The 25,937-nt window shown below is 47.4% G+C and overlaps 1 protein-coding gene across 2 annotated transcripts in view; it reads right to left on the bottom strand.

Annotated features, from left to right (window-relative positions):
• DPYSL2 (dihydropyrimidinase like 2) overlaps positions 1–25,937 on the bottom strand; it is a 121,914-nt gene that overhangs the window by 67,484 nt on the left and 28,493 nt on the right. Inside the window, exons 1-3 of one of the 2 annotated variants that reach the window (XM_055427259.2) lie at positions 13,168–13,484; positions 9,785–9,873; positions 7,839–8,023 (exon numbers count right to left, since the gene is read on the bottom strand). In XM_055427259.2, coding sequence (XP_055283234.1) covers positions 7,839–8,023; positions 9,785–9,873; positions 13,168–13,206 — 313 coding nt within the window. In that variant the 5' untranslated portion in view covers positions 13,207–13,484. Of the gene's footprint in view, positions 1–7,838; positions 8,024–9,784; positions 9,874–13,167; positions 13,485–25,937 lie in introns of those variants that run through there. The other variant, XM_055427257.2, reaches the window with a different exon arrangement.

Raw genomic sequence — 25,937 nt, 5'->3', positions numbered from 1 at the left:
CAGTCATTTATCCCTTTAAGACACCGTGTACCATTAATCGTTTAAAGAAGGACAGAATGTTCACCTATTATGAAAAGACACTCTGATGAAAAGCACGGCAGTCCGGGGCCAATCTGGGCAGGGAGATGAAACAGCTGCTCCATCCTAGTTCCTGTCTTGAACAAGAGATGCCTTCAAGAAAACCACTGAAAACGTACTTCATGGTAGTTTTCCTAAGTGACTAAGTGGGTATGTCCCGTCTTACTAATCACTTCTGACTTCTCCCCTACAACTCAGCACTGAGGCTATCCAGGGACCAGTCACATTGCCAGGCTTTGGAGAGAAGGTAAGCAGGCAGGGTGGAGGGAGGGATGGAATGAGGGGGGTGGTTTCCAACTGTGCTTCCCCAAGCCCTAGGATTTCCCAGAGGCAGAGGAGCTGCCAAGATGGAGGGGAAGGAAGGAGTGGAAGAGGATCTGGGCTCTCCCATGGCCCACCAGTGAGCAACAGCTGCCCTCTTTCATCAGTCTCACTTGCCACGTAGGGGCTCCCATGTCAGATTTCACATGAGAAGAGGAGAACAAAGCTCAAGATCCCAAGAGAAGAAGGAGCCATGGGGTCAAGGCTTTGGTCCAGACTCATGCTGCTGTTTATCAGGCAGCCAGCATGGGCACCTCCCATGGATGCTGCGGGTCATATAGTAATGGATAGCGCCAGATCCATACACTCCAGAAATCTCTGCCCAGCTCACTCAGCCAACACAGGGAACAAGGGTCTCCTTGGACACATATGTGTCAGGCAGGCTCTTATCTAGCGATGCAGAACCCTGAGCCCATGAGATGCCGACTGTCGGAAGCCTGTCCCTCTCATCAAAGATCAGGAAGACCTTGCTGAAGTCGATCACGGGAATATTCCCAACCACACCCCCTAGTTCTAGTTGTCACTCTGGGCAACAAGACTAACAGGACATTCCCAACCATCAGGATATCCTGCTTCATGGAAAGTCAGAGAATAGGCTCTAGGAGCAACCAGTAATGGGACTCTCCACCCTCTGTGTACAAGAGTTAGACCTGATCACATAGGATGGAGAAGCCTTCTTAAGAGATGAATGTCACCCTTCTGTGGCCTGGGGTGACTCCTAAAGCTGTAACTGCCAGCTCTCAGGGCCAGAGGCCAGGCAACACACCCTGAATAGATTAGCGTAAATGCCACAATGTCCATGAAATAGGGTCTAGGGACCCAAACAGAACTGTCTCTGCTTCCAGAAGAGCCTCCATGTGTGTGTGCTCAGTTGTATCCAACTCTTTGTGATCTTATGGACTGCAACCCACCAGGCTCGTCTGTCCATGGGATTTCCCAGGCAAGAACACTGTAGTGGGTTGCCATTTCCTTCTCCAGGGGATCTTCCTCACCCAGGGATCGAACCCAGGCCTCCTGCATTGCAGGCAGATTCTTTACTGTCTGAGCCACCAGGGAATGCTTGTATGTTAAAGTGCAGTATTTTGGATACACTATTGCTGTTGTTAGGTCGAACAGTTGTGTCCAACTCTTTGCAACCCTGAAGACTGTGGTCCGCCAAGCTCCTCTGTCCATGGGATTTCCCAGGCAATAATACTAGAGTGGGTTGCCATTTCCTCCTCCAGGGGATCTTCCCAACCCAGGGGTTAAACTCGTATCTCCTGCATCTCCTGCACTGGTAGGTAGATTATTTACCACTGAGCTACCTGGGAAGCTCCCAGAAGGGGCTAACAGACTCTAAATCCCACTGGGCTATGAGCTCAACTCATGAATGGCCTCCTTCACGAGAACAGCATCTATGGATGTGTGTGCTAGCCCTTCAAGAAGTGGGGGCTACATTCCAGAAGGCTTCATCTTTTTCACTCTCTTCCTCTGCTCTGCTTGGCACCAGGTATTAGGTGGTCAGGCCAAAATATACCAGGGAGTGCATGGGTTCTTCCAGTTCCAGCCATTCGTGGCCAAGATTTGCACAGCGACACCCGAGCTGGCCCCATTCCGTGGCATCGGCTTGCAGAAGGCACTCATGTCCATAGGTGAAATGTACACTTTCACCCACGTGGGGCTTGGGGGGGATGTGAGGCGGAGCAGACAGAAAGAACCCACGCCCACAGCCCATCAGATAATGTGGCTTTCTAACTGCCAGCCCACAGGCAGATGTTGTGGGGACAACTCAGGTCCTGGACTCAGAGACTTTCGTCTGATGTGGTTGGGTTTTCCTGTAAGCACTTTCTAACCCAAGTCAAATGAAATGATGCAAAGGGAATAATCAAAGTATGGATTACAGACGCATTCATATTTCAGTGCATGTGTGTGTTCACACATGGACCCGTCAGAGGCAGGGAGCAAACCCAAGCGCCACGTGGATGAAGAAATGACAAGCAGTGGATGTGCCCCAGGGACACTCCAAGCCACACCTGTCCAGGAAGGCCCTTCACCTTGATGTAGGCCTTCTGCCTCCACCAGCACGGCTCTCTAGGAAGAGCTGGATAAGCCAAGGGGCTTCAGAGATGACTGCTGAGTCCTCCGTGGTGCTCAGGGACCACCCTGTGCACTCAGAGAGCAAGCTCCCTCATGAGAGGACCAGCATCCCCACTTCCTTCCAAAAGATGGAAGGAGCAGTCCCCATTCATGATCTTAGGCTGATGCTCAGGCTCCGGGTTTTCCCCTCCAACTTCCCTCCCCCAGTTGATTGGACCGCAGTGGCCAGGGGCAGCCAACAGAAATGAGGGCAGTGCTAAAGAGACAACTGCTTTGGTGGAAATGAACACAACCAGCGAATGTTGTTAACACCAGACGTGTAAACCCTCCTCCCCACCCCCAGCATTCTCAGTCCACTGGCACGACACTCAGATGAAGCAGGAAACCGAGTTCCACGGGCAAATAAGCTCGTCCCATCATTCATTCAGCCATCCATTCATTCAGCCACGCATCAGTGGAGCAAGTGTCTCAGGAGTAAGACACTGCTGGGGGCGGCAGGGGGTGGACAAAGATGAAGAGACAGGCCTTCCCTGGTGGTCCAGTGGTTAGGACTCCACTTGCCAATACAGGAGACACAGATTCCATCTCTGGTCCAGGAAGATCCTACACACCGCAGAACAACTAAGCCAATGTGCCACAACTACTGAGCCTGTGCTCTAGAGCCCGAGAGATGCGACAAGAGAAGCGACCACAATGAGAAGCCTGTGTGCAGCAACAAAGACCCAGAGTGGCCAAAAATAAATTGATTTATTAATTTTTATAAAGACCAAAGAAGCAGAGGAGCCATGATCAAACCATAACACAGGACAAACGTCCTGAGGACTAAGGCAAGATCCTTAGCCATCTAGAGTCTGCAGATCTGGCATGGGCGTCCAAGAACCCGACTTTCCAACAGCTCCCCAAGCTCACGTGATAATCAGCAGATTCAAATACAGATTCACAGGTCCCCTCAGACCCTCCAGGTCAAGAGGCTGGGAAGGGCTCCGGAAGCTGAATGTTTTAAGAGGCACCCCAAGTCACATCAGGGAACCCAGCCTGCTGACCACACGTAGAGAACCCCTGCTCCCAGCAAATGGTCAGGTCAGTCCTCCTGCAGTTGGAGCCTCTTTCCTCTGGCTCTGTAGAGAGTAGAGCTCCAGAAGGCATCTCTGCGGAGATGGGAGGTATCTGGCACCTGATGTGAGATGGAACAGTAATCACCACCATAGCTGAGTGCTAACTGAGGGCCAGGTTCTGTTCTGATGCCTCCACTGTCAATTTCTGGGACAACTATCCCCATCCTGCAGATGAGGCTTAAAGCAGAGGTCACACAGCTGGCGGGTGGTGGAGCCACAGTTGCAGGTATGCACTCCCATACCTGTAACCCGCACTGGTGAATTGGGTGAGTGTCCTGCCCTCTGGCCTCAGTCTTCCCCTCTATAAAATGGAGATAACTGTTCTTGCCTGCTTCCTAAAGACTCTGGGGTCTGAACAACTCTGATGGTCACAGAGCCCCCAGGACGCCAGCCGCACTTTCAACAAGCAGCACCCTTGCCACCTCCATGACCCCTCAGCTGGTCTGTATGCCGCCTACAGGGTGTGTGTCCAGAGCCTTTGCCCACCCCATCACCAGACCGAAAGGGCAAAGGACATTCCCTCTGCCCCGCATGGAGGGCCCCTTACAAAGATCTCATTGTACATTTCTCAATGACAGCCTCTGTTTCATGGCAATAATATTATTGTCTGCCACTGACATGTCACCTCCATTTCCAAACTGGCACTATTTGGCTGCATTTTGCAGTGCAGGCTGTGCCTTACAGACAGAAATGGAGCCTCCAGGTCCCGTGACCTGAGAAATGCACAGCACGTAGCAGGTGAAGACACATCAAGTAACATGACTTGGAGCAACGCAGAAAGACGGGAGAGAGGGGTTACGGGGAGCATGGCACCAATTTCCTTCAATGGCTTATTTCTATGTTTTCACTTGAAACTCTTCAAAGTGTCCCAAGTATTTAGTGCTGGCCTCAATATTCATTAAAGAAGCTACAGTCTCATTGAAAGAACAGGTCACAGGTACCAACGAAGTCTCACTAAGCTAGCTATTATTCCTCTTTGCAAGGCTCCACTCTGAAGCACACTATAGCCACTCACTCACTTGAAGCAATACAGAATGCATAATTGGCAAGCAAAAAAAATAATTCTGATTTCCTCATCTGTATTATTACCACATGTCTCCTAAGGGAAGGGCAGGCAGTGGTAATTTTATACAGGTCAGTAACCATGGGCAGGCACTGGCAGGAGCAGTTAATATTTCTCTAAGGATGTACGAGCAGTGGAGTTTGGAGTGTGACAACTTGGGACCACATTCCCACCACCTCTGCTTACTTTTATTCTTTGAGATTTGCTCATTAAATCTCCCCACTTTTTAACTGCGCCAGCAATTCTGCCTTAAAAGATGCTTGCATTCTGCCTAACTGAGCGGGGCAGGCAGTCAGATTTTTTTCCCTTTCTTCGCTCCGACGCACAATAAGGTCATCTGCTGCCTATTCTGGGCCTGTGGTCCAGGAAGCAGGACTCTGGAGGCATCCCACATCCCTCCACAGAAGGAACACAACAGAAAGTCAGGGAAAGATGCTCACAGCCGCTGAGAAAGCAGGCCAAAGGGAAGGTCAGGGTGTCAGCAGGAAGGGATGTGCTCATGAGTGAAGGTGGGTGGGGGAGGGAAGGCAGAAAGATACAAGACAACTTCCCTGGTCGTCCAGTGATTAAGACTCTGCGCTTCTACTGCAGGGGGCACAGGTTCAATCCCTGGTCAGGGAACTAAGATCCCATATCCCACATAGCATGGCCAAAGAAAGAAAAGGACAAGAAGCAGGAAAGGAACCAAAGAATGGATCAAAGGTGAGGCGTGAAGAGGCAGAATCAAGAAAGCAGGATGGAGTCTTTCAAGTAAGTCGGAGAAAAAGCAGAGCGTTGACGGACCTGTGGAGCAAAGTGCAAGTGATTAGAGGCAAACTTTGTCTCTGAGCTCAGTGAGTTGCCAAATGTGGGAGCTGGAAAGGACATCCAGGATCCTCTAGTGCAAATCCTTTACCGTGCAGACGAGCAGCCACAAGAACTGAGGTGATTCACCCAAGGTCACACAGCAAGTTGGTGTGGCAGGTAGACCAGATCTCCAGAATCCTCATTGGGTATATTTATACCTCCTAGGGCTGCCTTTTGGCCCAATGATAGACATCACTGATCACTCCCTTGAAGTGAAATGAAAGTCACTCAGTCGTGTCCAACTCTTTGTGACCCCATGGACTATAGCCCGCCAGGCTCCTCTGTCCATGGAATTCTCCAGAATACTGGAGAGGGTTGCCATGCCCTCCTCCAAGGATCTTTGCAACCTAGGGACCAAACCTGGGGCTTCTGCATTGCAGGCAGATTCTTTACCGTCTGAGCCACGGAGGAAGCATTATTTGTGACTTACTAACAATCCGGACATGACTGAGCAACTGAACTGAACTGAACAATCTGTGACCAAGGCAGGGGCCTACAAGGCCTCCAAACCGAGGCATATCATAACCTTGACTTGGTCTTCCAGGCTGACACCCAAGGAATCTGTTTCTCTAAGGTCCAGTGTGGCTCCGTGGCCCACCCTGGAGGAGGTGTGGAAATTCCCACTGGTGCCGGTGAGTCCTAACAGACACCACTGACAAAGCAGCAGGCATCCACATTAGGCCAGTGTCCCAAGGTGTGTGTGGACACCACCCACAACCACAAGAATGGTACCATCTAGGTTAAGAAGTAACATGAGCAGTAAGAAAGAAGTAAAGCTTAAAAAAAAAAAAAGCTTTTTCTGGTCAGTGATGACACCCAGAAAACCAGAATGGACACAAGAAGGTAAATGCTTGATTTAAAAAGTCAAAGAGCTCGGACTAGAAGGGGCTGGCAGTGTTCTGACAGGTGGTAGGAGGACAAGAGGAAGCTCAGAAACAGACCCTGCACGTACACATTAAAAAGAGCATCAATTCAAAAAGTAACCAGTAAGATAGGTTTTTCTAGAGCATAAAGCACTAAGTTCTTTCCACGTTGACCCTCTTTTAAACTGAACTATGAGGTTTTAAGACAGACTATATATTGGCTTTCACTCCTGGATAAAATCTTAAAAAAATAAAATAAAATAATGCCAACTGCAGCAACAAGGATGGACCTAGAGATGACCATACTAAGCAAAGAAAGTCAGACAGAAGAAGATAAATATCACATGATACTGCTTATATGTGAAATCTAAAAACTGACACAAATGAACTTATTTGTAAAATACAAACAGACTTACAGACATAGAAAAGAAATGTATGGTTACCAAAGAGGAAAGGAGCAGGGGGAGGGAAAAATTACTAGCTTGACATTAAGAGATACACACTACTATATATATATTAATAAACCGATAATCAAGGACTGACTGTATAATATAGTAAACTATATTTACTATAGTGTAACAACTATAATAGAAAAGAATCTAGACATACGTTGATATATAACTGAATCACTTTGCTGTACACCTGACACTAACACAACCTTGTAAATCAACTATACTTCAATAAACAAATAAAAATTTAAAAATTATGTGTCTAGTGGGTCACCAAACAACTTGCCTACCTTCTCAAAATCAAAATATTTGTCAAAAGGACAATAAACAGGCATGCTGGAAACTGACCATTCACAAACAAACACTTCACATTTGTTAGGAAATATACTTTAGATTTGGCTAACTGAAAAGCATACACCCTACGGAGCAATATTCATGGGGCACCAAGGTGTCCATGGCAGAACAATTTTCATATCTTAACAGCAACTGATATCTGCAGGTGCTTCTCTGAGCAGGACTGCCCAACTCCATTTATGTCAAACCCCAAGCAGGAAGTAATCCTTCCATTTGATGTTCTTATCAGCAGAATTAAGTTCCTGGTTCAACAATTCATCTGCTGTACCCTGGCCTCATTCCAAAAAGATACACCCTTTAAAAGTCAAAATCAAATAATTAGAAGCAAAAGCTCAAAACAGATAGCCCTGAAGATTACTCCAAGGACTATTGTTTTCAAAGTGATCACAATCAAACCGCATTTTCAATCTAAGAAAGACAAAAGCTCTAGAGTAGAGAAAGCAAGAAGCCACTTTTTTTTATCCTACTGAAATTCTCAAGCTCAACTGAAGAACCTTAGAGCTGTACAGAAAATGAGCCTAAGGCTGGCCTGCCCCCACCACTGCCCTTACTTGGAAGACCCATCCACTGTTCAGTTTGGCAGCCTTAAGAAGGAAAGAGTCAACAACACAGACTCATGTTCACATGTTAACGATTCTCAGGCACTAAGAATATTCTTTGTAAGCTGTCTTACTGATCATGGTGGTTCCTCCAGCCAGGGCTGCCTTGGTGCCTTGAAAGAAGTCATCAGCAGAGGTCATCCCCTGATCAGGCATCTGGAAGCGGGTATGGACGTCAATCCCTCCAGGGATCACCATTCTGGAATGGGCTTCAATGGTCTTCACCCCTCCTGGCACAATCAGGTTCTCTCCTATTTGCCTAAATAAACAGGGTGGGCAATAATGATCATAAATGAAATGTCCTAAATCAAACAGCATCTGGTAGACACTTTCACCAAGCCCATAAACATTTCTTCTCTATATTCTAAAGAGTTTTCAGATTACTTTTATTGTTATTATTCATAATGTCTGTATCCTACTCCCTACCCACAAGAAGCAATGTAGAGCGTACTAGAAAACAAAATTTAAATAAGGCATCAGAGGCCAATTCAAGGTTTAGTTACCAGAAAACCCATATGACCAAATGATAACAAAGCCCCAAGGTATTTACATAAAATACCACCATACTTTATAACACACCCAGTTGAGTTACTTATCCTATAACAATTTTCTCCAGACCTGCTTTCACTTTACATTTATTTTCACCATATCCTTTTCAACAAAGAGAAATGAGAATTAAAAGGGTATGGAGTAAAACAAAACAAAGCAAAAATAATAACATTATTATTATAAAAAGTAAACACTATGATTGAAACTACTTAAAAATATGATTAGCAACTCAGATAACAGAGGTAGAAAATTATTCATTTGTGATGAATAATGACTATAAATTAAATTCATTAATATGCATTAATTAATATTCATTCATGGGTGACATGAATTCATTTCCCATTTTCAAAAATATACCTCTGCTACATCTTTCTGTCAGTTTTTTGAAAAGGCAAAACTAATCACCAAGGAGTTGGTCAAGTTCTAAAACAAATTACTGATGACTAAAAATAGCACATGGGCTTATTCACTCTTCCACCAGAGTCTTACAGACCAGATCATGCTGCTTTCCAGTTAGGGGAAAATGGAACATGAAAGTCATGGTATCTGAGAGCCTGGAGCTGAGACTGTCACAAACACACATGGAGAAAACATTAAATGTTGAAATGTTAAAACCTCTTTTAGGATCATAAATTAGGGTGTGAGTTTCCAGGCAACAGACCCGCTCACTACACTTTTCCACTCCTCTGGACTGGTTTGTTGCTGGCCCTTGATAAATGCTGCTTATTTAAAAGATGTCATTTGTTACAGTGTTTGTCTTTAAACAGATGTGCTATTTCTCCAGAGCCCTGTGAGCTGTCCCAGTTGGAAGGGCATGAGGATACTGGGATGTTCTCAACACACTTAACCCTCTAGGGTCCAAAAATACCCTGATTCAATCACTGTTCTGTTGTTTTCTCCTTTGAAACACAATACACAGTAAGTAAACACAAGGGCAGTCCTATTTGTGTTCCTTGACACTTAAAGAACGAAACCTAAAATTGCCTTGAATGAGGCAGTAATTTGTCTCTGTGGCCTAGTAATTAATTGGGTACCCTCTGGCCCCAACAACTTGGATTCTTAATTAAGAAAGTAGATGTGCTATCATAACAGATGAGGCTGTATTTTGTATCTGTGTCCTTTGACTGTCCTACCCTCCCCACCTAACAACTACGTTCTAGGAACACCTTTAATATAGTCAATGGATCATAACCCAAGTATTTGGCAACAAGAAGACTTTGTGTCACATTGGTTAAAAATAGTCAATTACATAACACGAAAGGAAATGGGTGTGCATCTAATTGTAGCTTTGAATTCCCTAAATCTGAGCTTTCAAATTCACTAATTACCAGCAATCAAGCTGTGTTTAAACAGATATTAAGTTAGTTTCTCTTTGAAGTCACTAGAGGTGATACTAGGCATCTAAATTGGAGATAATGCTTAGGAACACTGCAAGGTACCCAAATTTATCAAGATGATGAGTTACACTTACTTGATCAACCCATCTTCCATGTATATGTCTGCATAGAATGACTGGTCATCATTAACAATTTTACCCCCTTTGATCAGAAGACGATCACTCTGAAACAAAGAAGTAGTAAGGTCATAATGCATTCCTGACCCACGATAAGACAAATGAGCTAAGAACACATTCACTGTTCCAAAGGGATGATCAAAATGAGCCAATTTGGGAAAGACTCACTGACAAAGGTGAACCTGTATGTGGCAATCTATTCATCACTGCCAGTCAGAACATACTGGCAAAATTCAAAGCTTATCCTAGAGGAAAAAAATCTCTTTCCATTAGACACAAAAGCAAAAAAGAATTTTAAAAAAAGTCCAACAATCTCTCTTTAAAGAGCTATTTAAAAACATTTCAGATAAAGAAGACAATTATTTTAAATAGCTTTAGGCTAAACTTCATTTTAAAACAAAATACACCTACATGTAGGGGAAGTCAATTCTTGGCGAGGTTTGTGTGGGGGAAAAATTAACCAAAGTCTGTTGTCATGGGATACTCTACACAAACACATTTGGTTCAACCATAGCAAGGTTTCAATTTAGTATGTTCTTTATCTTTGTGGTAAATCACAGCAACTGTAGGTGGGGAGAAAATACTTTAAAGATGCACCATTTTAACTGTTCAGCTGTTAAGAAAAAAGTAAAGTTTTCAGATAAAGTAGATGAGAAGACAAGTTCTAAAAATCTCACACCATTATTGACTGTACATGTACTTATATTTTAATTGGTGCAAAAAAATATATGACAAGCAGCCCATAAGTCACAAGAATGTAACATAAATGCTATACATTATGATTCATCTCTATAGCAAATGCTGTTGATGGAAACTTATGCTAAAATCCTGTGTTCAACGAATATATGCCTGTATTATTCCACACAAGGGTTAAATGACTGCCCTTTTAATATGGTCCATTTTAACAATGATTAACTCAAAATTTAATTAAAAATAATATTCTCATCAAGTGCAATTTATGTTTAGCACTTACCAAAAAGAGAAAATTAAAGCAACTCTTAAAAAAAAAATAGACGCTGCTTGAGGCATAGGGGGAAAGACTTTTACACATAAATGCACACACACTTGGGTTTAAAAAGTATTTATTGTTTCTTTAACATAATGAAAAACATTAAGATTATTTTAATTGTGTACACTGTGGGGGCCTTCGTTCTGCTGTAGACTTTGGAGAGACAGAATAAAGAGGCAGCAACAATTCCTGCATTTACATAAAATAAACGTAAAAACCTTTATAAAATCCTGCCCTGTAAACCATGTCACCCCAGCTGCCAATCAAACCTGTGAGGTGGATAGAGCCAGATTATTGTTCCCAGGACACAGCTAGAAACTAAGACTCAGAGAGGTTAAACCACTGGCCCAAAGTCACCTGATCCAGTGCATGAACTGTCTCCAATGACCTCCCCCACTTCCTCAGTACCCAGCTTTGACAGGATAAATATCCCTGGGGAGGCAAGGAGAAGCCCTGCCCTTCACCACCTGCTCGCTTAGTCACTGCGGTACCTGTCTCAGCCATCATGAGAATCCCGGAGCCAACATCATGTTAAGAAAGAGAGAGAGAGAGAAACACCACAGCCCAGCTCACTCGTGTGGCTTCTTACATAAGAGGTTGGCCGTGTTGATGGAGGGAGGGAAACCATGCTATGGGTCCCACTATCCTGCAACCAGATTTCGTTAAAGGATAAAGGGGGCGCTCTTTTGAAAGAAAAAAAAATCAGTCTTGTTGATTGTTTGCTTTTTAAATTTTTTTCTCCCCACACTGTCAAACCGAAACTGCCTTTTTCATTCACGAAGACAGCGGATTACTTCAGGCTTGCAACAAACCTGCTCTCCACCCGCCTCCCACCCCACGCCCCAGATTCCTTTCTCGGGTGCAATGAACACATAACGTGCGGTGCCCCCGCGCTCGGCCCTTTGGGATTTTGGGTCTCTCGCCCTCAAGAAAAAGCTAGTAGCCACCGCCTCTGCTCTAGCAGCTCATCCTCTAAAACCCTCCGGAGCACACGCCCCCTCCCCCGTGAGTTTGCTCCCACATCCCTCTCCTGCGGATGGGTGTGCCCTTGTGCATCCAGTGGAAGCCGGGGTGCCGGTGGCTAAGAAGGAAACCACAGTGAAAGCGCGCCCTCAGACCCAGCCCTAAACACATCGTGACTTTTCAAACATTCTTTCTTTCGGTCACCCCCTCAGCCCTGGGTTCTACCGGTTGCAATTGCGTTATCTTATGTAACAATGAATTTCCCTCGCGTTCCTCCCTCCGCGGGATATCATTCGGGGATGCAGAGAGCTAAGTAAGACTGGCGAGAAGAGAAGATGGGGGCGGGGGAGCAGCGGGAACAAGAACCTGTGTTCATCTCTCAAGCATCGCAGAGTCATCGCTCGGAGCTCCTCCTGATTTACAGACTAAGGACCCCAGGGCCCAGGGCTGCGCCCGCATCTCCGGCTGCTGCGATCATTGTCTGGCCGAGGCCGGGCCGGGCCATCTGCTCCGCGCGTCGCGCAGCGCCATTACCTCCCCGAGCCTGGCTCCGTGCTGTCCCCAACGCCCACCCTCCTAGCCCGCTTTGTATAAGCCACGGACGCCTCCCTGGCTGCAGAAAGACACAAGGAAGCGAGCCCAGAGCCTCGCCAGGATCCCAGCTCCAAACCCTGGAGCGAGAAAGCCAACAGGGCCATCAAAAACCGGTCCTGGTCAACAAAAAGCCCACGCCTGTCCGTCCCTAATCACCCCCCCTCCTCTGCTCATCACCACGTCCCTGTTTTTCCTTCCCGTTTCCCCAGGATCCCGGTACACCCAGCCCTTTTCAGCATCCCTCCGCTGTCATTACGCCTCCGGGCTGAAACCGCTCCTTTTTCTGAAGAACCGGAGGAAGGCTCCAGAAGCCCCTTATGGTGGGGGCGGGAAATGGGGGAGAATCCATTTCCCCGTCTCCCCCGCCAGGCTCCAGGAGTTCAGCTCCGCAGCACGCAGCCGGGAGAACAATATCCGAGCTTCAACCATGCATATTCAATCTGGGATCCATTTGCTTACACCCTGCAGGCCGGCACCGCAGCATCTCGCTCTGACAATAAAAGGATACAGCGGATCTGGCGCGCTACCTAAAACGACCTTAATGCACTCACGCTCCTATTTTAATTCCTTAGAAACTACGCGGCTTACAATTCCATAGGATTGCGTTTCCTATCACGATCGCCTTCTTCAGTAACAAGGGGGAAAAGAGATGAAAAAAAAAAAAGTTGGGTTCCTCTTCCTCCCCCTGCTTTAAAAAAAAAAAAATTCTTTAGACCATCTGTGCTACAAAAAAAGGTTGCTGGCCGATCGCATATCGCCCAAGTACCCAACTCACCGTGATGCGTGGAATATTTTTCTTCCCCTGATAAGACATCTCTCTCCTGGGAAAAAATTAATTTCAAAAGAGCAGCTTTAAAACAAAAATTGCCAGGAAAGACACTTGGTTATTTTTTGCAGGATTGAAAAATGTGCAAATAGCTGGTCTTGCTGATAGCGAATATCAGGAACGTAAGAGATAAATGCAATCCTCTGTCTCTTTTTCTTCCTCTCCTCCAGCACTGCCCCAGCTAGGGCGGAAAAAAAGAAAGAGAGAGAGAGAACAGGAGGGAAGGGGGTGGAAATAAACTACAGCAATAAAAGCCTCGGTTCAAGTCTGCCACCGCGGCGCATGCGCCGCCAGCCACTCCCTTTCCTCTCGGGCCAAAGCCATCCGCTTCGAGAGAGACGAGTCCTGATTGGTCACAATCGTGGGATATGCAAATAAATGCAGGCGGGGAGGGGAGCGGCGCGAGTGCGCGAATTGCTGCAGTGCAGCCGAGGGCGGCGGTCGGTGCGTGCGCCCGATCGGGGAGCGCGCCTTTCGCGCCCTTTCTTTGGACCAGGGGCTCGGCCACCCGGGCTGGCAGAGGCCCCAAATGCAGCATCAGCAATGCAGAGATAGCGGAGGGGTGATCATTATGGACAGGGGGAGTCCACCCCCTAGACGGTGGGCTCAGATGGGGCCCCGGCGGCATGCACCCGCTAGCGCGCGCCCCGGTGGATGCCCGCCCGCGCGCCAATCCGCGGAGGCCGCCGCTGCAGCCCCGCGTGGGGTGACTGCGCCGAGCCAATGGCTTTGCTGGCGGCGAGCGCGCGACTGCACGGCCGGCCGGCGCCGCGCCGCCCGGGAGGGGCGCCCGAGCCCTCCTCCCGCCGCCCTCGCATTTCGCGAAGGCTCGCTCGGCCTCCGCCCAGGAGTCGACGGGGGAATTCAGATGGCAGCGAGCGGAGGGAAGGGGAGCGGGGCGGGAAGGCTCCGCGAGGCGCCGTGCCGGCCACGCCCGGTCCTGGAGAGGGGCGGCTGGACGCGGGCCTGTGGGCCGCCGGCGCCCGGCTGGGCTCCCCGCGGGCGGAGAGGCCCGTGGTGAGGCTGCGGAGAAGTGGAGCCGGAGGCCAGGCTTCGGGCATCCTTGGCCTGGCAGCTGGATAACAAAGTCTGAAGCCCTCACTGCTCTAAGCAGGGAAGGAAAGCAGCCGGGGAAGACGTAGTTCGCTGCTGGGGGTGGAAACCCCGCCCAGAAACATCCTTTTGTGCCTTGGGGTCGCCAAGGAACTTGGGGGCAAGGGAGGAGCATCAACCCCCTGTTGGGGCAAAAAAAGGTTCAGTCTAGGGCCCGGGTCTCTTTAATAGTCATTCTCACCTAACCGATTTAGGGGAATGAAGCAGGAGGCGAGGGGGAGGGGGAGGGCTGAGGAGTACATTTCTATGCTGCCTGCAATTTCTGTTGAGAAACTGTTAGGATTAACAGCGCCCAAGGAGCTCAAAGCATGTGCATTGCTATAGACTGGCCCCCCAGTTCACATAATGAAGCCAAAAGCCAGGAGATGAACTGGAGAAGCTGAAGGAATGAAGGAAAGGCGATTTCAAAAAGAAAGGTATCCTGAGTCATGGAAAGAACCACCCAGAATCCGTTTAAGACACGGGGAGTCTTAACTCCCCAGCCAGAGATCCTACCACACAGGGCTTTTAAGGCCTCTCTTCTTGGGCTAGAAATTGAACAGGTTGGGACCCCTTGGCTCTGTCCAAATCCTCTGATGCTCTTACCTCAGAATTCCTGTAGAAAGAAGCTGAACCACTTGATCGCGAGCGGTCTATCAAAGGTCATCTCTTAAGAAGGTTGCCCAGTCGGGTACAATGACTAAAACATCTGGGTTGGCCTTGAACTTCTCTACTAGAGATCAAACAATAGATAGAATCCCCAAGTAATCTATGCCTTCCGGCAACCATGAAGAGAAAAAAAAAAAATCTATTTAATTGGCTCACACCTGCTCAGCAAAGATTAGCCAGATAAACGCAAAATAATCCTGAGGCTAGGATGGGTTCACATTTCAAAGTCTCTCTGCATCTGGCCACTTTGGATGGTTATTTGTCTCTCCAGAAGGTGTAAGATGCACCCTTTGACTCCTCTTTCTATAAATTCTAAAGTCCCAGAAAGAGGCTCTGGGGCACCCAGCAAGCTTCCCAGCTGGTTAATTCATTGCAGTTCCAATTAGCTCTGCATCTTGAAAAAAGGAGCACTTCCCCCTCCAACTCTGCGATGTGCTAAGAGCCAAGTGACTTGAAGTCAGCAAGTATCGGTGTCAGCCTGAAAGGTTCAAAGTCACAAGTCTGAGAAAGTCACATAGAATGAGAACACATAGAATGTACCTTCCTACCCAGAAAGTCCACTGTCATTTCCAACCAGGAGTGGGTGAGGGGCAGCAGGGGAATGAGTATGATATTAAATCATAAGGAAAATACTACTTGACAAACAAGTAAATGTGGGTCAAATTAAAGCATAATAACCACTAATGACATTATTTGTTTATATTCTTATTCTATGTTCCTGCTCCCGAATTGCTTGATCGTAAAGGCTTTAACCATACCTTGTTATTTATGAGTTTGCCGTTGAATATTTTGCTCCCAAGAGCTTTTATATCCATCTTATTTATATCAGTCTTATTTCTATATTCACTGATACAAGGTTCCTAGACCAGGAGAACTGACATTACCTCTCATAAATATCCAGAGATGTGACGTTTAAATTCATTTGTCTGCTCTGAGTAGAGCCTAAGTATTTGGCACATAGAAGGTGCCAAATAGATTTAATTGACCAAGGACAAGAACTGTCAGCAATCTGCATTTCTTACCATACTTACCGCTCAATACAATGCAGAGAAGGAATCGATGTGGGGGAGAATTTTCCACCCAGGCTGCATTGATTGAATTGTTAATATACAGTCTTTTTACACTGTCTTTGGATGAACACTCAGTGAAAATTGCTGGTAAAATTACAAATCATTGTCCCTGAACCAAATCGTTGAACTGATTCTCAGGCATGATTTTTCTCAATTTTTTTTAAAACTTAAAGCATTATAAGCTGACCTACTCCACATTCACGACCCCTTCACAGTCCTTGCCTTCCCACTTCCATAGGCCTCCCCCCGCATCTAGAAAGAGCTAGAAGTGATGTCATTGTTTAACTGTTGTGTCCAACTCTTTGTGACCCCGTGGACTGTAGTCCACCAGGCTCCTCTGTCCATGGGATGTCCTAGGCAAGAATACTGGAGTGGGTTGCCATTTCCTACTCCAGGGGACCTTCCCAACCCAGGGCTCCAAACTCTGTCTCCTGCATCAGCAGGCAGATTCTATACTGCCTTGCCACCAAGGAAGCCCAAGAAGTGATGGACAATGGGTTAATGAAATGGTTCTGCTGCAGACATCCTGGTGATCTGGAGGAAGGGAGACCCTGCCTCATGATCCGAGAGCAGCAGGAGCAGTATCCTATATCCAGCAATAACCTGTATCCAGGTGGTACGTGTGTGCTCAGTCGCTTCAGTCATGTCCAACTCTTTGCGACCCCATGGACTGTAGCCCGCCAGGCTCCTCTGTCCATGGGATTTCCCAGGCAAGAATACTGGAGTGAGTTTCTGTTTCCTCCTCCAGGGGATCTCCCTGATCCAGGGGTAGAACCCACATCTCCTTCATCTCTTGCATTACAGGCAGATTCTTTACCATTGAACCATATCCAAGTGAGCACCAAGTGAAGTTTGAGTTCACAGAGTCTAGGAGCTCTTTCAAGTCTTACTCATCTTTACCCTAATAAAGAGCCTGACGGAGAAGGGCACAAGAAGGATGGGGTACATGGGGTGATGCCATCCAGTGTGTTTGAGATGTTCCGGTCCTACAACCTGCCGGGACCCGGGAGTGGGAGGTGAGTCCCAGTCACTGAAGCACTCCAGCGTGACTGGGCCGCTTTCAGTTCCTCGGCAGCAGTGTCCCCTCCTGGGCCAGCCCCACCTCTGCTCTCGGTTCCTTCTTCCCCCTTTGGGGAGCAGGGGTAACCATTTCTGCTTCTGTGACTCCCACTACGCCTCTGCGGAAGTGAAACCTTCAGGATGTCACCGAGCAGGGAGAGTCCAAATATAAATAGTTGGCAAAGAAGAGATTTCAAGTGCTCACTTTGCTGCAGTACAGACGCCAAGGGCAGTGGCCTCGGATGCAGCCTGCTGCTAAGGCTAAAATGAATGCGGTGGTAAGAGGAAGGACTGGAATTCTGCCTTGCCAAATACTAAGGGCATCGGCTAGGACACTGAGAGGGAAGCGTTGCCTGCTTCTCTGCAGCTGGAATTGGGCCATGATGGGTGTAACCCCACAGGGGCAGTCTGCAGGGGGACAGTTAAGGACAAACGGGTCCCAGCCTGCCCACTGGCTTTCCCAGTGGGGGCATCCTTTACCACGGGGGACAGGGTGGGGGCTGACGAGGATCAGAGGGACTGGTCCTCTGAGCCAGATACTGACTTTGCTGGAACTAGAACTTGGAGCTGTGAAGGGTCCTGAGGAAGTCCTTACTGTATGCAGAAGAAGCAAATTTCATCGTCCAAATCCTGCCGACATCAGGGCACAGAGGAAATTATGCACTTCACAGAATCTAGTAACTTGGCTACATTGGCTTTCTCTTCTTATCTCCAGTTGGCTCACAATCCTCCCAAATGACCCCCGGCTTTATCTGCCTGGACAGCACCCTCTGTGGGACTACAGATTTTCCCTGGGGTCCCTCCATCAGAGCCAAGACAGACAGCATCTCTCTCTGACCATTGTGCCTCGAGCTCGCCCTCTGGTGGTGAATGAGGAGAGTGACCTGGTCCCCTTGGTCCTTGTCTAGCATGATGGATGATGATGACTCAGGACTTGAAAAGGGCCTTGGAGATGCTTATTCCAGCATACTTGGGTCTTAAGTCACCTAAAGTGATTTTGCCTCTGCATTTGAACCATCCGGGGCTCCAGTTCAGATCATCTGATTAGAAACTCCAGAGATAAAACCCAGGAATGTTTTTAAACTAGTCTACCTCTGGCCTCTAGACCCAGGGATCCCCAATCTCTGGGATCTAATGCCTGATGATCTGAGATGGAGCTGATGTCATAATAATAAAAATAAAATGCACTTTAAATGTAATGCACTTGAATCATCCCAAAACCACGCCCACTTCCACTGTCCACAGAAAAGTTGTCTTCCACAAAACCAATCCCTGTTGCCAAAAAGGTCGGAGACAGCTGGTATAGACCACTCCTACCCTCCTTTTACAGGAAAGGAAGCTTGGAGAATATGAACCGAAATGCAATCCCTCCCCAGGACTTTCCCCTCCCCAAAGTACATTGATGGTCTTGCTCTTTCTCCAGGAGAAACATCTTATGAAAGAGTCATTAATAGCATCATCACGATCTTTCTATTTGTTTGTTTTCTAGTAAAACACTGTTATGGGTTTACCAGATGGAACTAGTGGTAAAGAACCTGCCTGCCAATGCAGGTTAGACTTAAGACATGCTGGTTCAATCCCTGGGTTTGGAAGATCCCCTCGAGAAGGGAATGGCAATCCACTCCAGTATTCTTGCCTGTAGAATTCCATGGACAGAGGAGCCTGGTGGGCTAGTTTATAGTGTCGCAAGAGTCGGACACGATTGGAGCAACTTAGCACTGCAGTCAGCATGGAGGGAAATGACCTTCACTGAGCACCTACCAGAGTCTGGATACAAGAACTGGGTGCTTTAAATACATCTTATTCAGTCCTCCTCCAAATATTACTTGGTAAGTCTCCATATCGTTATTTTCTGGACCGGAGTGTCCGGGTTCACACAAGAGCAACAGAAGGATTGTTGCAATTGATGTTGGATTGTGTGTAACTGAATTGCTGCACACAATCTAGGTCTGTATGGAGACCCCAAGCCCAAGGTGCTAGTTATCGGAATGATTAAAGTATTTGTTTAGCAGCAACCAGGACCCACCATGAAAGAAATGAGCATAGGTGGTCAGCAGTCTCTTTCTTCACCCCATTCACAGTCTCTGGCTGCAAACATGATAGATCAACACCAGAGTTTAAGTGAACAAAGAATCCACACTGCACTGCCCCTGGGCTGAAAGGGGAAGAGCCTGATTGGCTGCTTCCATAAATAAAATGCAAGCTGTCACTTCTCTGCAGACTCTTCCTGGGTTCCGCCGCCCCACCCCCATGAGCAGCCCCCTGGTTTCTGCCCGTTTCCTCCTCTTCCATTCACAGCAGGGCTGGCTCCTCCTGACCCTCCAATACTCTCCGCAGGACGTAGAGAACGGACTAGTGGACACAGCGGGAGAAGGAGAGCGTGGGACGAATGGAGAGTAGCATTGACATACACACACTACCATGTGTAAGCTAGATTGCTAGTGGAAGCTGCTGTATAGCACAAGGAGCTCAGCTCGGTGCTCTGTGACGACCTAGAGGGGAGGGAAGGGGGTGGGAGTAGGAGGGAAGCTCAAGAAGGAGAGGATATATGTATATACATATGGCTGATTCACTTCGTTATACTGCAGAGACTAACACAACACTGTAAAGCAATTATCCTCCAATTAAAAAAAGTTTTTTAAAAACTCCCTCTGCAGGAAGCTCCTTCCTGCCCACCCTGTCTGAACTCAGCCCACAGTCACCACTATTCCCTGTATTAGTATGTCTCCTCAGCACCAGTGACCACAAATTTGGAAGTATTTTCTGTATTTGTTTACTTCCCTCTCTCCTGCAAACTGTCTAAGGGGCCTTATTCTCCACCCCACCCAGCACAGACCTCACAATACTCAAGAACACACAAGTTGAATGAGCAAACCAGTGGCACACCCTTCCCAACAACGACCTTGTGCAGGTGTCCTCGGGCCACCCTGTCCTGCTGAGCCAGCCTGCAGCCTGAGTGACAACCTCTCCCACCCTGATGTAAACCCCAGGTTTTTAAAATGCTAGATGGAGAGGGACTCCCCTGGTGGCCCAGTGATTAAGACTGTGTGCTTCCAATGCAGGGGGCACAAGTTTGATCCCTGGTCTGGGAACTAAGATCTCACCCACATGCTTTGGGTTTGTCACAGAAAATAATAATAATTATTATAATATAATAATATACTGTATGATGCAGGGAACTCAAACCCAGTGCTCTGTGACAACGTAGAGGGGTGGGATGGGGCGAGAAATAGGAAGGAGGCCCAAGAGGGAGGGGACATATGTACACCTGTGGCTGATTCATGTGGATGCATGGCAGAAACCAACACAATATTGTAAAGCAATTATCCTCCAATTAAAAATAAATTTTTAAAAAAGATTAGCTAACAAAAAAGAGGGTAAAAAATAAAGGCAAATATTTTATTAATAAAAAAAATTATATAATCCATGCAAAGTGTGCGTCAGTCGCTCAGTTGTGTCAGACTCTTTGCAACTCCATGGACTGTAAGCCCACCAGGTTCCTCTGTCTATGGAATTCTCCAGGCAAGAATACTGGAGGGGGTTGCCATTCCCTTCTCCAAATCCTTGCAAAACTTGCAAGAAATTCAATTGTGCCAGCGGCATTTTAGAATGACTGTTCATTAAGAAATAGGTACTGTCTTTTCTTAAAAAAAAAATTATATGTATATATACATACATAAAATGCCAGGTGGTGAGAACTCATCTCACTGGGTCAGGCCATGTGTCTGGGCTCCAGTTATCCACTGCAGAGCAAGCAGATTCCTTTCCCACAGGGATCTTCCCTCCAAAAGCATTCTACCGCTCAGGTCTACCTGCAGGCCAGTTGTGGGCACTTCAGTTGGCTTCCTTTCCCAAGCCCACTCACGCTCCCTCACACCCAGAAAATAACAGCAGATCCTCATCAACCTGGGCCCTCCTTGAATCAGAAGCTGTGTCAGTTTCAAAAAGGAGAACTCTGCCCAGAGAGTGTCAGTTTCAGGAGTTTAAGTCCCTTAAAAGAACCCAGCCATGTTCACAGACAGAACTACTCGCTGATTCAAAAACACTCCATGCCTCTCGCCTATTTGCTCAAACAGGTTCCCAGGAGACCTCTTTGGGGTGATTTGTTAGTTAGTCTGTGAATTCTTGGAAGTGGTCAGTTGGATACTGTAAAGATTTCAAGAAACGCAGACGCTCCCCTTAATCAGACTGCCCTGCCTGCCCCTCTTCCTCCTCTCCTCAACCCACCCCATGTTGGTTTGCAAGTGGGCCAGAGGTTGGGCTTCCCAGGTGGCGCAGTGATAAAGAATCCGCCTGCCAATGCAGGAGATGTGTTTGATCCCTGGGTTGGGAATATCCCATAGAGGAGGAAATAGCAACCCACTCCAGTATTCTTGCTTGGAGAATTCCATGGACGGAGGAGCCTGGCAGGTTACAGTCCATGGGGTCACAAACAGTCGGACACGACTGAGCACTGAGCACTCACCTATGGGCCAGAGGTTATTATCCACCATGGGCCAGCCCAAGAAGATCACAAACTCCACACACACAGCCCCTCCTTATGCTACAAGGTGCTGTGCGTGGCAAGGCTATCGGGTGAGGCACGTGTGCTTGACCAGCTCCAGAAAAGTGTGCCCCTCTGCTCCAGGCCTGGGCTGGGGGCTCTGTGTCCCCAGAGACTTATGGGTCCCCAGAGACCCATCCAAAGACTTATGAGCACAGCTGGCCTCCCTCCAGAAACAGAGTAGGCCTTCTCGAGACAGAAGTGGAGAAGAGAGTCAGCAAAGGAGGAACAGCCAACAGGTGCCGTGCAGCGAGCAGACGCCCCATGGAGGACGTGGGCCTTTAGACCAGATGCTGTAACCACGGGCAAGGCTGACTTCATGTGGGCGCTGCAGTCCCACTGGGGGAGGAACTGGAGAGCTTGCACTGGTGTCTACCCAGCTCAGCGGTTCCCCTCTGTTCCTCCAGAATTGAAAAATGGAGTGAAATTGGTAAAATGGCCACTTCAAAGTGAGTGAGCTGAGAGAGGAAGAAGGTAATCCTGGAGGGCTGAGAGGAGGTGGTGTCTTTCCTCTCTCCTCCTGTCTCCTCCATCTCAGGCCATGGCTTTCATCTGAGTTGTCACCATCTCTCACAGGCCTAATTCACTGGGACCCTGCTTCTGAGTCTGACTCGGTCCTGAAGTCAGAGAACTTTTACAAAAGTGCTAAGTTGGCCGTGTCATTTATGCTTCTGCTTATCATGCTGGAATTGCTCACAGTCCCTGTGGGATAAGACCCGTGACCCTTAGCATCACGTCCACGGCCTGTGACGAGCCCAGCCTCTGCTTCTGCCCTTGCCTTCCTCAGCACACTCTGCAGTCCTAGTGCTCACCCCATGCTCCACACCAAACCCTTCAGTTCCCTTGCATATAGCCTCAGTGTCTGTACTCACACCGGTGTCTCTCCAAATACACCCATCCCCTCGCTGACCCCTCACACCATCACCCATTCCGGGCATCCATTCCCGAGTAGAACTGACCACTCCTTCTGTTATCCAGTGCAGACGTCTCACAAAGTACCTGAAACAGCTTCCTCTACCTATTTCTTGACACACTGTCTGCTTCTCCTAGACAACGAGCTTCTTGAGGAGAGAGATGACACTCTTTTCTCAGCACTCATCATAGTATCTTGCAGACAATAAGCACACAGCAAGTTCTGAAAGGACGGATGGGTGGGTGGGTGGGTAGATTATGGACGGATGAGTGGACACACGAATGGATGAAAGGATAGATAGATGGGTGGAGAGATGGATGGGTGAGTGGATGATGGATTGACAGGAGGGTAAATGATGGATAAATGAATGACTAAACAAGCTCCTTGAACAAATGTCCCAGTAATAACATACAGTTACACTGGACAATCAAGGTCACCTTGTGAAATATCCTTTCAATCCAGCACTGGGACATAAATTCCTTATCCTGCCCACTCCCATTCGCTATCTTTCCTCTTGTTATGTCTTATCAAGTCATTTGGCCATTTTGCCTACAGAATACTAGAAGTGTTCACGATTTGGTGGGTCAAGGTTATAATCAGAACAGAAGGAGTCTGAATTCTAAATTCATGACCCCTGGAAAGCCATTGGTTTGAGCCCCTCCCTTATAGCCTCCTTTGGGGTCAAGGCCAGAGCTGAGAGACAAAGTGCAAGCCTCACACAGATCGTCTCCTGAGTCATCATCTGCTGGGGAGACCAAATCTGGGCATTCATACAATGACCTCCATATCAGAGTGATAGAGAAGAGCAGTGAGAAAGAAGAGTTCATCAAGGCCACTGTCATTTCTCCTACAAAGATGCAGCAAAATGCTGTCAGGCTGCAAAGTCATAATAAAAATCACAGCATGCAGAGGACTTCCCTGGTGGTTCCGTGCTTAAAAATCTGCTTTGCAATACAGGAGACAAGTGCCATTTGGAACATGACAGGCTATGGCTTTCATCAAAGCATGAAAAAGACAGTGGCCCCAGATGATTTCAGGCTGCACTCCAGGTGGGTGGATTACTGGTGGGAGGACCTCTTGAAAAATGGCAGCCCTCCCCTGGAATAGCTGCCTGCATCTACCAACCAGTGCGCCTCAGAACCCTACTCTCAGATCCTATCCCAGGGTTAGGCTTAACTGATGAACCACTGGCCTTTGCACCCTACAGTGTGTTAGTTGCTCAGTCGTATCTGACTCTTTGCAACCCCATGGAGTGTAGCCCACCAGGCTCCTCTGTCCATGGGATTCTCCAGGCAAGAATAACGGAGTGGGCAGTCATTTCTTTCTCCTGGGGGTCTTCCCAACACAGAAGTCGAACCCGCGTCTCTTAAGTCTCCTGCATTGCAGCCGGATTCTTTACTGTCTGAGCCACTAAGAAAGCCCATTTTGCACCCTAGAGATGCCCCCACAAATGCCATCCATTGCCACCATTTTGCCTGAAAAGTGACCCAAAAAAGAGCTGAACTCTTTGATGGATGGTACCTGTCCAACTAAGCACCAGAGTCAATCTCCACATGAGTCAACCCCCTTCCATATCCATCCTGTTGCAGGAGGACCTAGGACAGACCACAGCCCCTTCCCACTGCAAGAACCAAGAGTTCTGCCTCAAGGTGTTAGCATAAAACTCCTACTCCTCCCAGGGATCGAACCCGGGTCTCCTGCTTTGCAGACAGACTATTCACCGCCTGAGTCACCAGGGAAGCCTCCCTACTCCTCACACAGAGGGTAGATCTGATACACTCAGGGTGGAGTAAATAGAAACAGGGCGGAGAGGTGAGATTCTCCATCCACTGTCAAGCCCCCTTGACTCACAAAGTTACAGCCCTGAGAAGCCTGAGACAATATGAAACTCTGCATGAACTGTCCTTCTGACCTCCACCCTGGCTGTATGACAGTAGCTAACAAATCAACAGCTGTGTGTCTGTGTCTAAGAATATGTCTGACATGACGTTGCCTTTCACGCCCCTTCTGTTCTGATGTTGTTGTTGTCATTGTTCATTTGCTAAGTTGTACCCGACTCTTTGTGACTCCATGGACGGTAGCCTACCAGGCTTGCCTGTCCATGAGATTTCCCAGGCAAGAATATTGGAGTGGGTAGCCATTCCATTTTCGAGGGGATCTTCCCAACCCAGGGATTGAACCCGGGTCTCCCACATTGCAGACAGATTCTTTACCATCTGAGCCACCAAGGAAGTCCCCAAAGCCCTTCAAGTTCCCCCAAATGAATCCCCAGACATTGTGGAGCAAAGACAATATAGTCTTGCTCCATTGTATCCAAATTCCTGACCCACAGAATCCATGAGCATAATACCATCCCTCATTTTTGCCACTAAATTTTGGGGTCATGTGTTACATTGAAATATCCACCTTGTACAGCTGAAGTTAAAGCAATAGGTAAAGGCCACGTATGGAGAACTTTCTAGGCCATGGAAATACATTTGGATTTTACTCCATGTTTACAAAGAAACCACATAAAGGTTTTAATCAAGAGACCAACAAAATCTGATTCATACTTTATCATTCTGGCTGTAGAATGAAAGCTTTGAAGGGGAGAGTTGATCATGGCTAAGATTGGGGTAGGGGCAGGTAGTACTGAGACCAATGGACAGATCGACCATTTACACTGGAGGCAATTTTTTTTTAAGTTTTTTTGATGTGAACCATTTTTGAAGGCTTTATTGAATTTGTTACAATATTGCTTCTGTTTTTTTGGCCCTGAGGCATGTGGACTTTTAGTTCCCCACCTCCTGCATTGGAAGGGGATTCTTAACCACTGGACTAACAGGGAAGTCTCTACATTGGTGGAGAAGGAAATGGCAACCCACTCCAGTATTCTTGCCTGCCGAATTCCATGGACAGAGGACCCTGGCAGGCTACAGTCCATGAAGTCACAAAAGAGTCGGACACGACTGAGTGACTAACACACACACACACTGAGCCAGGCATTGTTCTAAGTAGTTTACATGTATTAGCTCCAGTTAATCCTCATATTACTTGTATTTGATACTCACAAAACCCCTGTGAGGTAGGTAGAAACAGAAAGAGATTAGGGAACTTTCTCAAGGACATAAAACTAGTAAGTGGCTGAGCCAGGAATCAGGATTATATCAGGTACCATTAAATTAAATAACCATGGACAAGTGCTCTCTCCTCTCCTCTGAAAGGTTCTAGTTCAAATTCCTCTTTAGACGAAGAGGCCCCATGAACACTCATCATATAATTAATAGTGTTTTTTTTCCCTTTCTGGTGAGAAGTAAGTGGGACCAGCAAATTGTGCTGAACTCCTAAACTTTTGTCAGTTATACTTAGATGGATCATTCTAAGGTCCACATGT

This window comes from Moschus berezovskii, chromosome 7 (assembly GCF_049115385.1).
Source record: "Moschus berezovskii isolate FMDL1 chromosome 7, NW_MosBer_1.0, whole genome shotgun sequence".
In the NCBI taxonomy this organism is placed as follows: domain Eukaryota; kingdom Metazoa; phylum Chordata; class Mammalia; order Artiodactyla; family Moschidae; genus Moschus; species Moschus berezovskii.
The sequence above is the reverse complement of the archived record's forward strand: the minus strand, read 5'-3'. Positions and strand labels throughout refer to the sequence as shown.